Here is a 15,053-nt window from a genome sequence, read left to right as displayed (position 1 = left end):
TACGTTTGAGAGTATTAATGCCAATCTGTCAAAAACCCTGTAGCAAACAGGGTTTGCAAACTTAAACTTTCAGTTTAAGTGATAAAACCATCAGAATTCTTTCCTGTGGACTACTCAAAATCAAACAAAAAAGGTGGGCATTTTGTTAATTTTGGGTTTTCTTTGCTTAGGTTTTGGTGGAAAACTGATGGCAGAGCCAATTAGCATTTCTTTATTGTGAGATATATCAATATCACATCATTTGAAGATGCAATATGTCATCTTGACTGATTAATTAAATGTTGAGTCTTTCATGTCAGTATTGCACTTAGACAGTATTGTGTGGGTGTGGTGACCCACTTTTAAGGGGAAGGAAATGCCTGATATTCATAAATGTTCATTGGTCAAAAGGAATGACAAAAATCTGAGGATCTGCAAACAGTTAGAAAGTTTTATTAGTGAGTTACACACTTGGCATGGAGATTGGTGTTAGTCCCTGACCTAGTATATAAGCACACAGAAGTGGGGTTTGGCTAAAATGGTAGGGTGAAAGAGGGGAATTAAAGAGGGAGGGAGGGCGGCAGGAAAGCAGGAAGGCAGGGAAGGCAGGAAGGAAGGAAAGAAGGAAGAAGAAGAGAGAAAAAGAGATCACCAGTCCTGATGCCGGCGTTGATCCAGCAGAGGGGATGCTGATGCTGGTTTCAGTAGTGATCCACCTAATAAGTGGTGATCCAGCTGTGTTGATCTGGCCCATGAGATGTCCAGGGTCCTGGGGCACCACCCAGGCTTGAGGGGGTATCTTTCTAAGAGCACATTTCTCCACCCTGAAGACAGGTTTCTCACTTTCTGTGTAAGTTGGTTATCATGCACAGTCTGTTCTTTCAGGCCTTTCTGGAAATGGGTTGGAGGGCTTCAGGGGTCTTTTGTGGTCCTTATTCCACCCCACAGTCCATGCCCATTCTTGCCCCTATGCCATACTCCATGTGGTTCTTTCTCATGGAAGAGTGCTGCTGCACCTCTACCTTGGCCCCCTTCTCCAGCTACATCTTGTTCTTTCTCATGGGGTGTTAATACCAACAGTCCTTGTTTATTACCAACAGTCCTTGATTGTTTCAACAGCCATCCAATATCTATGTTTGAGACATACACATTAGCTCCCTTATCTTCTGGGAGTAGAGAGCTCAAGGGGTCTCACTTTGGACTGGGGTTTATAGAGTGTCTTGGTTTGAAAGACAGGTGCCTGCCAAGGAAGGCGGGAGCCTCCCTTGGAACAGAAAATATGACACACACCCCGCCCCCCCCTACCCCCCCCCAAATTATTATACCTTTGAAGTTATGGGGATTTCAGACAAAGATATGGGAAAAGGAATAACAGTTCTTTACTAGAATATATGTATAACAAGACAAACAAACAGCACCACCGGCAGCAACCACAAACAGAACCAGGAACCCAGTGCCAGCCTCTCTCGGCTGTCAGGCCCTTTCCCCTCGGTGCAGTTCCGCTCACAGCCGGCAGGGGCGCTGGTGGCTCCCGGCCGGGCAGGGCTGGTGCGCTGTTTCCCCGCGCCTGCAGGGGGCGCTGTGGCGCGAGCTGGGCCGCCTCTCTCCACATGGTTAATGGCGCCTCAGCCCGGAGGAGAGAGAGAGAAGGAAAGCAAACTAATGGAGGGCAGCTGGTTCCGGTGCCCCTCCGGACGGTGAAATGGGCTGTAGCAGTAACCTCAGAGCAGCAGGCTGGAGCAGCAGAGGCGAGTGCACCTGGGATGGCAAAACAAAGTGCAGCAAAAACTCTGGAGCTGTGCCAGGAACCACAGGGTGTGTGGGTGGGCAGGAGCTGTCAGGTTAAAGTGTAGCAAAAAGCCCGAAGCAGCAACAGGAAACATCGGGGCTGGGCGGTGGCAGATGGGCTGCTGCAGGCAGCTGCCACAAGCAGTGGGAGATGCTCCCTCTGGAGTGGGGAGGGGGTCAGGGTCCCGGGTTTTCCGCTGGGGCACCCAAGCAGATGGTGAGGGTCCTTCCCAGTGAGGTCGGATGTTGAAAAGGTCCCAGTACAATGGCCGCTCTTACCAGCAAAGGCTCACCCACAATAGGAGAAGCAGTAAAGGGCTGAACTCTGTGGTGGCAACAAATTCTTCCCCGCAGTGGCGCCAACCTGACCGTTCCCCTCCGGTCCCGAGAGTGAGAGAGAGTGAGGAGCTGACCCCAGTCCCTCACCCCCCAGCCAAAATCTTGTGGTATATCTGCATGTCTCAAGAGGAAGCTCCCCAGCCAAGAGATGGCAGCAAACCGCACCCTTCCCCCTCCTCCTTCTCCCAGCCGCATCTTTTGTCTCCCAAGTATCATCGTTCCCATCTCTTAGGCAACAAATGGGAGAAAATTCCCTGAGAGAAAGAAAAAAAAAAAAGGAAAAATCCTAACCTCCAACATAGAGTCAATAGAGAGTGGGCTTCACTATGCATTAGCCCCTTAAAATTGCGAGCTCCAAACAACTCACTTTGAACCACTGTTTATAGAGTTCAAAGAGAGTGGGACCTTAGTCATAGCAGTTTTCATCCTGGCTGCAATTCAGGTCAATACGTTTTTTGAAGGTTCAGTAACAAAAATATTATTCCATTTGGGCTGTTATTCAGGCCAGAAAAATAAATTTCCAAGGCTGTGTGTTAAAAAAATAGGTGCTCACTAGGCACCACTGTTTCCTGGGAATAATGTTTCTGACAAGCTCAAGAGGGGCTTAGCCCAGGTACAGTTCATCAAGGTTGATATCTAATGAGCATTAGATCATAGTCGAGCCTGGGGAGGAGGATGCACCAGCACAATCCATCCCATGACTAAAGTCAGCTTCTCTGGGCCTCTGCAGGGGGTCACTTAATACTGGAATATTCTGGAGTCTTAATATGACTGACTGGCTTAATCTTGTACATTAGATCACAAGAATACCTGCTTCTTCTTTATTAAATTCCCGTGACAAGAGGAAAAGTGTGGTATTACTAATGACACAATGGTATTGCTTAGCCCTTCACTTGCCATCAGCTTCAGGGTGATCATTTATGAAAAGCAAAGTTCAAGGGCTATTTTAACCCCCTCTGAAAAAGCAGCACTTTACTGTCCTTACTCAACTTTTTCTTGTTAGTGTCCTAGAAGAAAATTGGCAGAGTCTTTTTTTTTCTGGACAGGAGCTGTGCCTAGGTACAATAGTCTTTGAAATTGTCTAATTTATCTTGGCAGACTAAATATGATTTCTTGTCTAAGTAGTTCCTTCTATGGAACAAGATACATTCACATACCCATATCCTGTCATTGTATGATAGTCACATGCCTGATACATCTATCATACTGCTCTTTCTGGTTATAATATTGTAACTTTTCAGGGAGAGAAGATCATAGTCATAGAATGGTTTGGTTTGGAAGGGACCTTAAAGCTCATCTCATTCCGACACCCTTGACACCTTCTACTAGACCAGCTTGCTTCAAGCCCCATCCAACCTGGCCTTGAGCACTTCCAGGGATGAGGCAGCCACCACTGCTCTGGGCAACCTGTGCCAGGGCCTCACCACCCTCACAGGGAGGAATTTCTTCCCAATATCCAATCTAAACCTCCTCTCTGTCAGTGGGAAGCCATTTCCCCTTGTCCTGTCACTCCAGGCCCTTGTAAATAGTCTCTCTCCATCTTTCCTGTAGGTTCCCTTCAGGTATTGGAAGGCTGCAATTAGGTCACCCTGGAACCTTCTGTTTTTTCAAGCTGAACACTCCCAATTGTCTCAGCCTTTCCTCACAGCAAAGGTGCTCCATCCCTCTGATCATCTTGGCAGCCTCCTCTGGACTCGCTCCAGCAGCTCCATGTCCTTCTGATGCTGGGTGCCCCAGAGCTGGACACTCCATTCCAGGCGGAGTTTCATGACAGCAGAGCAGGTGGGGAGAATCACTTCCCTCAACCTGTTGGTCATATCTCTTTTGATGTAATCCAGGATACAGTTGGCTCTCTGGACTGAAAGTGCAGATAAATATCTAGAGAAGGTGTGAGGACTTCCTGGACTATTATGAGCTGCATTTGCTAATGAGTTCTTTTTGCTAATAAATATTATAGGTTTTGTTGTTTCTAAACTCTGTCTGCAGCTGGCAGTATTACCAAAGACGGTTTCAGTGCTGAATCAGTAGTGAGGTTTCGAGTATTGCCAGAATACCAGCTGCTGTTTGGGATTTTGCCACATTCTTCTGCATACTGATTTCTTCCTTAGAGCAGCAAAGCTTCATGAAAGAGTGTGTTGCCTTGAAAGTCTTGTGCATGTACCCATGACAGCATGATGACCTCAACTATCATCAAGTGAGGCTGTAATATCTTGTAGTGTCCTATTCAGGTGAGCTCTTAAATAAGGTAAGCTAAGCATTTCCTTCAGGAGCAGCAAGTCCAGTTGCAATGGAGTGATTACTCCATTTTACATGGATGTGAGAGAACTATCTTTCTCTTCTAGGACCAAGCTGAATGTAATTTAGCTGCACAATTGGTAAGCAAAATTGATGCGTTTTTGTTTAAATGCTGGTGTTTCCAGTCAGCCAGTGCTAGCCAATGCTGGCTCTGAACATTCAGCTGCTGACCTCCCAGTGAATTGCTGCATACTGGCTACCTGTATCTTCAGCGTTCCCTGCTGAGATGAGCCACCATCATTTTTCCCAAAATTAGTTTCTAAAGGTTATTTTCATCTCTATGTTGATGTGAGTGAAGTGTGTAAATTTGCACCTGTTGATTTCTGAAAGTAGTGAAGTTTTTCCAGTAATATTTCTAACTACAGTTTTCATCTTGTTTTCCATGCAGAGTTACTCAACGGTCTTCAGTAGCATCATATCTCAAAGGCTTCAGTTTTCTTCCTTTCAGCAGAATTAGCTTTTCACAATTTCTGCCTGGAGTTTGCTGTGGAAGTGATGGAATTTTTCACCAGTTGGGTTTTCAAATAATTCACAATGTAGTTATTTGCAGATGATCTTAAGGCAGGTGTAAAAATTGCTGGGTCAGCTCCTGTAAATCTGCATTACCTTGATTAAGCCAATCTCTAATTTCTCTGCAGTAATCTCCTTTATTAGACCTGTGTGATCCTATGTAAGTGAATTCAGCTATTGCATACCAATTTGCCATTAATTATAGCTTATATCCTCTTTTATAAGTCAGTGCACAATGTATTTTTCCTGCTGGTGTTAATGCTTTAATTTAATCTGATGGGGTTCAGCCATTTATGAGAGTAGGGCTTTGGGGAAAGTACATTATTTTACCTGTGTTAAAATACTACCTAGGCAAGGAGAGATACCTAATACCTAAGAACACTAATGCTCTGTCAGTTGCTCCAGTTGTCAGGATATGGGATGTTGGATTGTGAGTGATTTTGCTCTGTGTGCAATTTCAGGCAATACTTTTTTTTTTTCATTTCTTCTTGGAACATCTTCCATATGCTAGAATATTTAAAGTGTATTTTTAAATAGTGACCGGTAATCTGTGAAACACCATTTTAGCATGAATGAGGTCATATGCTACTAAAATACTACTTTTAGTAGGACACTGAGAGGAATTGAAAGTAGCACGCTAAAAAAGTGAAGGCAACAGGTGTTTTATTAGATTGCAGATATTGGCTTTTTTTAACATCTTTAGAATAACTGATACTTCATCCTAAAACTTTTTGCAAATTTGCATGTTTCCACTACTGAATATCAGTAAGTCCCAGTGTTCCTAATTTAGAGTATATTCCTTTAAGGTGTTTTTGACTAATAAAACATGATATCCTCTTCTAGCACATCACCAGTTTCATAATGTGATGCAGGACTGAAAGAATTTTGCTTGGATACCAGGCACCTGATGACTAAGAGTATATTGAAAAAGGAACAGGGCAGGCTGTGCTCCTACACAAAAAACCCCTGGAGTTATCAGCATTCTGTAATTTTCACGGAGATGACTGTAAGGTGTATGTGCAGCCTGTGAGGGAGAAGTATTTTTTGTGTTGGAAGAAATTGGAGAGTAACTTGTTTTGGTGCAATTATTTTAATCACCTCTTTAGTAAGTAAGAAATGTGGGATTTATCTCTACCCAAATGCCTTGGACTATTAATTTGAGCAAGTCAAGGAAGTGAAGCATCCTAGACTTCAATTTCCCTATTGTTTAAAATTGAGTTCTTCCCTATTTACTCTTATTAAAATAATTCAAAGAACTTCTTAAAATATGCTGTTTGAGTCCATGCTGTTGAGAGTTTTAGCACAATCACCCCAAGAATAGATAGATGATAAAACAATTACAGTTAAATCATTCATCCTGATGCTTCAACTTTGATCTTCTGTATGCAGAATGCTATAATAGTCTCACATTTTAAAAATATGCCACCTCCCATAAAGTAGTAGTTTCAGGTGACTAATCATTGTGTAAAGCACAGAGCTGATACTTAAATGCAAATCGGGGGCTTTTTGGTTTGTGCAGTTTTGGATCTTAGCCCACAATTCACAGTTTTCAGAGGCAGCACGCTTCACGGAAGCATGTAACTGTGTCCTGTTCTGGGCTCCTCAGGACAAGAAAGACATGGAGATACTGGAGAGGGTGCAGCAGAGGCCACAAAGGTGATGAGGGTTCTGGAGCATCTCTTATGAGGAGAGACTGTGGGAGCTGGGCTTGTTTAATCTGGAGAAGACTGAGATGGGATCTCAATAATCCATCCAAATATTTCCAAGGAGGGTGCCAAGAGGATGGTGCCAGACTCTTGTCAGTGGTGCCCAGTGACAGGACAAGGAGCAATGGCTATAAACTGAAACCCAAGAAGTTTCACCCCAACATGAGGAAGAACTTCTTTCCATGGAGGGGGGCGGAGCACTGGAACAGGCAGCCCAGGGGGCTTGTGAAGTCTCCCTCTCTGGAGACAGTCCAAACCCACCTGGACACTTTCCTGTGTCACCTGCTCCAGGTGACCCTGCCTTGGCAGGAGCAGTTGGACAGGGTGATCTCCAGAGGTCCCTTTCAGCCCTAAAAACTCTGCAATTCCATGAGTCTGTGAATAATACAGATGTAACTAGAAACAGTGAAATTTAAAAAAACATGGATACAGTGGCTACAAGACATGAAATGATGATGTACTTAATTTGCAAATGCACATGCTATTTAAACTGAGTGCAACTGAAGTGTCAGGCTGGAAATGTGGAGTGCCAGAGCCATCTGGAAAAAAACACCCTGTGCTATTCAGTCATCATTTCTGTCCAAGACCCTTGCTGTCATGGCTACTGGAAATTCTGCCTGTCATAAGATTTTATGTAGAGAACCTTTCTTAGGCTTTACTGTAATGGCATGTAACAAAGGCACTCATCCCATCTGAATACCACCTGTCCATACAAAGAAGTATCTTATGATTTGGGGAAAACGCTGGCTCCATGAAAACTGATGCAGAATATTTTTTGTGACTCCATTGGAGCCGGGATTTTCTGTGTCTTCCAACAAATACTTTCACAGTAATTCGATGTGGAGCTGGAGATCAATACCAACTGCTGGTAATATTGAGCTGTAGAATGTTATTTGCAGTAATGGTTGTGATCAGAGGCAAATCTCTCTTCTGCCCCTTCCGAAGGAGAGATTTAGGGAGGAACCCTCAATCTTTTCAGAAACACATAGAGAAAAGAGAAAATGGTCAGTGTAGTCATAGGGGCAGTCCAGCTTTCCACTAGCTGTTTGGGTCAGAGCTCTGAAATCCCACTGCAGTTAAAGACCGTCTCAAGAGATACCTGACTAATGGTGTAGCTGTCTGATGCCTTCCCGGGTCATTGCTGGGGTAAAGGTAGTGTGGGTAGGATATTTTTGCAGTTTAGTAATTTTGAAGTATAAAAAAGGTCTTTTGAGGCCACAAGGGCAACTGCTAGCTTCCAGAGTTTTGCCCTGGTGAGATCACTCCTGGACTAGGGCCAGAAGGTGAGAGAGTGAGGAAGGATGAAAATTTGACTTCAGACCTTCATGTCTTAATTTGTCCTGCAACCTCACTATAGCTCAGCTGAGCCAAGGGAATCTAGGAATGTGTCTGTAGAGATCTGGGTTAGATAAGCTCTTTCCATCTGGAATTTAGAGATGAAATATACCTTCACACACATTTTAAAGGAGACCTGCTTTTCAAGCACTAAACAATAAAGATATTCTGTAAAATCATTCTGTAATTGTTCTCCAGTTTTCTCCATTTGTTCTAATGACAGTGGTAGCACTCAATCAAAGAAGTCATGTAGGCAGTACATGTGCATGACAGGGATTAAACTTTTCTTGTCTGGCAACAGAAAATAAAACTTTAGGCTGAAGAAATTAATCTCTTGTAATACTTCAAGATTTATCTATTAAATTGCTTGCCAGTGGTTTGAAAAAAAAAAAGCTATCTGAAATCACACTAGGAAATCCTCTGACTTCAGTCAAATCTCTGATTGAGTCAGCTTCATTTATCACCACCATCACCAGCTGATCCATAAATACATCTGCTTTTACAGCCTACACTGAGATTTGCCTGTTATCTCCTCAGAAGAGCAAGGCTAGTGGCTTCTCTTAAACAAGCGTGGCTTAGCCAAAGCCAACATGAACCTAACTAAGCCTAAGAGGCCAAGCCCATCGGTTGTTGTTAGCTTTGATAGCCACTGCTATCATTTGAGAGTGTGCTTGTAGCCAGTCCAAGTTGGCAGTGTCAGCCCAAGCTGATTGGAGCTGCAGACATTTTTGCTGACTGGAGTCATGCTATCTTTGCCAGTTTGCTGGAATAGACACAGACACTGATTGGGTCATGCTGAAAACATTCCTGTCCTATGAAGCAAGTCTGTTTGTATTTCAGGTTTGCCAGGACTAATGAATTAAAAATCTTGGGCTCACCAGAGTTTGCTGCTTAATAATGCCTGTGACAGAAGGATTTTTTCCTCCCTGAAGTGTGACAGCATCATAATCCCTCATCCCTGGCAAGGAGAGGAAGGAAAAGCAGAGTTGTGGAGAAAAGTGGAAAAGGGTTATCTTTTGGGTCAGCAAAGCCTATGGGAAGTGCAGGTAGCAGCATGTTGCCCTGACAGCTGTCTCAGCTTCTCAGACCTTGTCAGTTTGTTGCTATGCAGCAGGTGCAGCCTTTTCTTTTATTGAAGCTTTACTCCATAAAGGCAACGACAAGCCAAGGCAGTGGCTGGCTCTGGATTATACAAGTGCAGACACTCCGCTAAGTGAGGTAAGGCAACAGGTGTGAAAAAAATCCATAAAGCTATAATAGCATTTAATCTGAGTTCTGCTGCAGGTTTTTTACAGAGGAACAGCAGCCAGCCAGCTCTATAGGCAATTATTGGGAAGAAAAGAGCTGCTCGTTAAATTTCATTAAATTCCAGATTGCCCACTCACTCTCATCTCTGTCTACAGAGATACTATGCTTCATTCATGGAGAAAGCATGTGGGGAATTGGGGGTAGTTGGTCTGCATGTTTCCTAAAATCACCTTATTTGCACACAGGCTTCTTCCATCCCTCTCTGTTCTCTGTGATTGCTTTTTGTGATGAAGAGCTTGAGGATTTCTCAAAAAAAGGAGCGAAGGCATAAATGCAATATAAAAAAATTGGTAACAGGGTAATTGCTGTGTATAAAGATGAGTTTTCTTTTTTCTGAATTAGAATAAAATGAAAACTTTCTTTTGTGTTTCGATAGAATTCACCATTTCTTACTGAAAGGTTATTGATTTTTGCCCTCACAGAGTAGATGGTTAAAAGAGTTAATTTAAAAACATTGAACACCACAGAGTATGTGATTGGGATAAAATAACAGTCTTGTAGCAATATTGTTATGGCAACTTTAAAAACTCTAGCAGAATGCATCCTTTTTCATTTCTTAGGCTATGATGTGAAATGTGAAGTATACTCTTGTGTGCAAGACCACTTGAGATAGTCAGTCAGTGTCAGGGAAAGTGTACCAACAGCACAGAGTGATGAACAGCCTTGTTTTAAGGATTTGCTTATCACTTAAAATCTCTTCATTCTGAAGGTTTTTTTCTTTATCTTGTGTGGGGAAGTAAGGAAGGGAAATATGTTAAAGAATTTTGCATTGGTAATTCTGTTGTTTTTTAAAAACAATGAGATGTCTCAGATGTTTCTTATGAAGTGAGGGTGGGAAAGAGATCAACAATGCTCAGAAGGTAAAAATCATTTACTCTGATGATATGCACTTTAAAATAAAATATTTCTGTTGACTCCAAGAGTCTTTTCCTGAATCTAAAAACATACATGGCTGCAATTTATTTGGTTTTTCTTTGCCTCTGCTCCATAGACAACAGTTCCATTTTTGTGGGTCTTGAATAATGGGGAACTAAGAGCAGTCCCCAATATCCTTTGTATACTAGCAGAAGGAGACACTTTCAGCTTCAAATAAAATTTATTTGAAATAAGGATTTTAGATTATTTGTTGTTATTATAAGAAAAGATTATGCACTTCAAATAACAAGTAACCGTATCACTCTGCTAGCTAAATATCAAGAGAGACAAAGCAAATAAACAAGAAATGGTGAAATTAATGGACCCAATGCAAATTTGATCCTCTTCCACTGATTGCATGGCAGTGATTCCAGAGAAGTGTTTGATTCACTTGTGTACCACCAAGGAAGATGATACTCCTGAAATAGTGTTCTCTTCTATTGACTGTTTGAGATTGCCAAATAATTCAGTATGAATTAGAATAACTTGGTAGAATTTTCATGCAATACAATAGCTGCTTTACTGAAAAACTGCAAGGCTATTGGCTTAGGAAACTGGCTTTTGTTTTCACTAGCTAAATATTCTGTTGTCTGCTGACAATGAATTAGTAAATTCATTGTATTTTCCTAATGAATTTTGTTTCTAATTCCCTGAGAAGTTTTAATGGTAATTTAAAAGCATAATTGTTCACGTATTTGGTATGAATACAATGCATGCTGGATAGCAGTCCAGAGTCCTAAAATAATTTCTTTATGGGTAGATCTTTTGCATGCATGAAGTCCCACTGACTTCACGTTCTCCACACATAGTGCTAAACAGAAGATTAGTATCTTTGAATTTTAGCAGCTTTGTACTAGATAATCAAGGAGATTGTTTGCATTCAGCTATTCAATAGAGTTTAACCAAAACTATTCATTCGAAAGGTTAAATATACATAGTAGAGCTCAGAGTACAACTTTTCAGGGCACAGAGATGTTTTAATTACATTATTAGAGATCAAAAGTAGCTAATTCTTTTGTTGCTCAGCAATTCTTTAGCGCCATATTTGAAATGAACTAGCAGTTTTCTTAATGGACAGGGTTTCATCACAGTAAAATCACTTTTTGGAATTGATGGTCTCAGAAGAATAGACGGAGGGCTGAGTAAGGTCCTGACCCAGGAGCCAAACCCATGCAGACAGACTCCTACACCTGCACAGGCTTCCACTGAAGAATCACCACCAAGGTTTGGAGACCCCATGAATTTTTGGTCATGAAATGCGTGACTTGCAGGCAGAGTTGGACCAGGGGGGTATGGGTGGAAGATAGGAGGATGAGTGCCTCCTCATTGACACCACGTGGAGTGGAGTGCACGGTTCCAATCACAGGGCAGGCTTGGGGTCATGTTACTCTCAACTCCCCACCCCTTCTTCCTTCTTCACCTTCAGAACCAGGCAGCATTGCCACGAGTCAAGGCTTGCTGAAGGGGCAATGGCGGGGAGCAAGCAGGTGAGAAGAGAGGCAGCTTCCTTTGCCATCATTCTTTCTAATCTATAAATAGCAAAAATAAAAGCAGTCTCTGCACTGAATTTCACTTAAATTCTTTTTAAATGAAAAAGTGAAATGGCGCTCCCTTGACTTTGATTCTAAACATTGCTTGGCTAGAATGGGAAAGGCAGCCGTGAGTGCATGAAAAGCATTAAAACTCATTTGTTGAATGATGTCACATGCTCTGTAATAAATATATTTTTTTGTATTATTGCAGCTGGAACAAACAAGTAAAAGCATTGACTCAAGTGCCCACATGATCACCACTGCCAGGGTACCTGCTGATAAGCCAGTACGAATTGCCTTCAGCCTCAGTGATTCCCCAGGTACAGTTTAATTTATGGAGTAAACCACAATGCTTTTATTAAACCACAACTGCTTTTAAATTTTACATTAACTTACCAGTGTTTACAATATCAAACCTAGTCCAGTGTAATGGATGGATTTTTTTCCTCAGTGGCAGCATGTGATCAGTTTCCCTGTCTGATAACTTTTAATGTTTCCATTAACAATTTCATTAGACTAAACCCACTAGATTGACAGGTTCAATCTTAACTTTCTTTCAGTGGTTTGTGGAATGCAATTAGAACTGTAATTAACTATCAAATTTACCTGCATGTGCAGTATGTCTGATTTTGTGAAATTGTAAAACAAGAAAAGTAAAAGGACAAATTTGAGTGAGCCTAGAACAGGAAGAGATTTTTTCGAGGAGGAAGGTTGGAAAGTGCCACACATGCCCAGCTTGGTGAAAGGTTTCAGGAAACAGGTGCCCCACATGGCATGTTCTCTGAGACAGCAGCAGAAATTTCATTGATGTTTATCCTATCAGCTAGTGCTGAGGGAGTATTCATTTCCCCAAACATACCCTGTACACACACGGACCCTTTGGAGTAGATAAATATTATTAGTTTCCACCTTCAATATTGCTAAGGACCAGAGAGCTGTTGCCGAACAGTGAAAGCCAGAATGAAATAAGTCCAAGGGGAAGCTGAAAAGCATCACATAAAAATTGGCTGTTGCTTTTGCTAAAGGTGAGTGCCTTGGAGTCAGGGCTGAGATGTATTTACGGTATGAGGTATAAGGACGACTGAAACCTATTGCTGTCAAGTGCTTTATGGGACTCTATGCATTGTAGGATAATGTGTGAGGTCGCTGCCTGAGGTTTGTGTGAACAGAATCTCAGCTTGAATGCAATTTTCTATTTTAAAAATATTTTAGAATATGCATTATCTTTGCTAGCTAATTGTTGTGTACTGTTAATTTTCAGCTACAATACTAAAATACAATCTCATCCCCTAAGCAAGGGAATTAAAAACAAAAAGTCTTCATATATTATTGAACCTAACTTTCAATTCGTAAAGATGAGTGACAAAGAAAGATTGGGACAAGGAATATAAAGAAACATGTGATAATCTATGTGCCCTTTTTCATAAATTAAAATAACCTGGTAATTACATTTTCATTACAGAAAGCAGTAAGGAATCATTCACCTCTCTCAAGATACAGTCACATGGTAAATTTCTTGCAGGAATTATGGCACAAATAGGTCTTGAAGAGAGATGTAAAAGAAAGGGGAGTGCTCTTACAAATTATGGAAAAAGAATGCTAATGTGAGACACTGAAAACAAGTCAGGGAAAGCTGAGACCATGGGAAAATCAAAGAGAGCAGAGTGGTTTGTGACAAGAGACGGCAGTAGGAAATGACAAGGTTGTGAATAGCTTGGAAGAAGGGGACATGAAAGGCAGGAAGCCTAGCTTCCTTAACATTGCATCATATTTTATTTTTTACTTTTTTATCCTGCTAATAATTCCAGCCTCTCTCTTAATGTTTACAAAAATAAACTCAATTAGATAAAGGTAATCTTTTTCTTCTAAATATTGTTAAATTGTTCCAAATGTTAAAATTGGTAACATTTTGAATCCTTTATTGTATATATACAAATGTTCCTGCAGTATGCAATCCAGAATCTTCATGAGTACTCATAAAAAAAGTAGCAACCAGTAGAGTGAGTGCCATGTTCCCATCTGCATTCCCTTTGGGGATACCAGGAGGTCTAAATTTACATTATTGTTTTACTATGTTATAAGAATTTCAAGCGGTTTTATGTTTGATGTATTTCAAGAAGGCAAAGGAAATAAGCTTTTAATAGGTGTGAAAATTTCCAGCAAACCATAGTTGAATCAAGAGACTACAAACAAGTATTTAACTTTTTTTTTTTTTTTTTAAGATGAGCTACAAAAACATTCAACAGATAGACCTTTAGGTATTCCTTAGCAGGTGCTTTTTTTTTTTTTCCCCTTACTCTTTTATATTTTTTCACTTTTTTTTTTCTCCTTGACAAGGATATTTGTTTTCAGTGCAAAGAAGAGTTACATGATGTGTGATAGTAAAGCATCAGCTGAAGCTCATGCACTGCTAGGATACAGTAAGCTCTCCACAAGGGCTAAGTGGTGAGGAAATCTCTCAGACTTAAGCTTTTCCTTAAATTCTACCTCACTTGAAAGGCACAGTGACACATTTCACCAAGAAAGGCTGCATCCTCCTTCCGGGGGCTGTGCAACTGCTTACTAGGAGGAACTGACAGCATAACTGGATATAAAAAGAGGAAATGGAATGCTTCTTCTGGGTGGCGATTATCTCACTGGCTAGGATTGTAACCAAGCAGTGGGTGTGAGGAGCAGTGAAAGGAAAAACTACTCTCAGCTCATGAGAAGAAATTACTTTGTGTTAACTGACCTACAAGACCAGAGCTGGCTTATCCTGACTGTACAAGAAATAATTTGTGTTACATTATTTGTCAGTCAACACCTGATGACTGAATTTCTGGCCAGCTTTGTGAGGTATTTTTAATGTGAGAGTAGGGTAACCAGTTCCCTAAAAGTCTCAGGAGCAGCCCATCAGCAGGTGCAATATAAGAAGACAGTTTTATTGTGTATCTCTTATTCCTGTATATATAAATGTTTATGTTTGGCTCTTTCACTCAAGTTCACTAACACATGTTTCCCAGGGTGGGTCTGCACACGGTATTGCAACAGTTTGACTTAAGCTACCATTTTAAAGTAATGAATTGGAAACATATTATTTCAACCGACTTTACATCACTTGGAAACTAAAACAGCTTGAACTGAATGTGGTGTTCCAAGATTCAAGTGTTACAAAGCTGAAAATTCCCTGTGGTTTGTCAGCATCAATTTCATTTAACCAGTGAAATTCAGTGTGTCGTAATTTCTATCAATCTTACTTACAAATATATGAACTTCATGGAATTTAGACAGCTGGATTTGTTCTGTGTAATAGTTCAAAGGGAAGGTTTATAGGTCCCTATCTCCTTGCTTCCTAGAATAAAAGCTT

General features: G+C 41.2%; 1 protein-coding gene across 2 annotated transcripts in view; it reads left to right on the top strand.

Annotated features, from left to right (window-relative positions):
- Positions 1 to 6,955: 6,955 nt before the first annotated feature.
- The window catches only part of MAP3K7CL (MAP3K7 C-terminal like), a 32,397-nt gene continuing 24,299 nt past the window's right edge, over positions 6,956 to 15,053 (top strand). The window contains exons 1-3 of one of the 2 annotated variants that reach the window (XM_032098245.1): positions 6,956 to 9,170; positions 11,254 to 11,399; positions 11,919 to 12,027. In XM_032098245.1, the coding sequence (XP_031954136.1) occupies positions 11,958 to 12,027 (70 nt within the window). In that variant the 5' untranslated portion in view covers positions 6,956 to 9,170; positions 11,254 to 11,399; positions 11,919 to 11,957. Of the gene's footprint in view, positions 9,171 to 11,253; positions 11,400 to 11,494; positions 11,663 to 11,918; positions 12,028 to 15,053 lie in introns of those variants that run through there. The other variant, XM_032098246.1, reaches the window with a different exon arrangement.

Source organism: Corvus moneduloides, chromosome 2 (assembly GCF_009650955.1).
Source record: "Corvus moneduloides isolate bCorMon1 chromosome 2, bCorMon1.pri, whole genome shotgun sequence".
Taxonomy (NCBI): Eukaryota; Metazoa; Chordata; class Aves; order Passeriformes; family Corvidae; genus Corvus; species Corvus moneduloides.
Note: the sequence above shows the minus strand (reverse complement) of the source record. Positions and strands in the feature narration are given on the sequence as shown.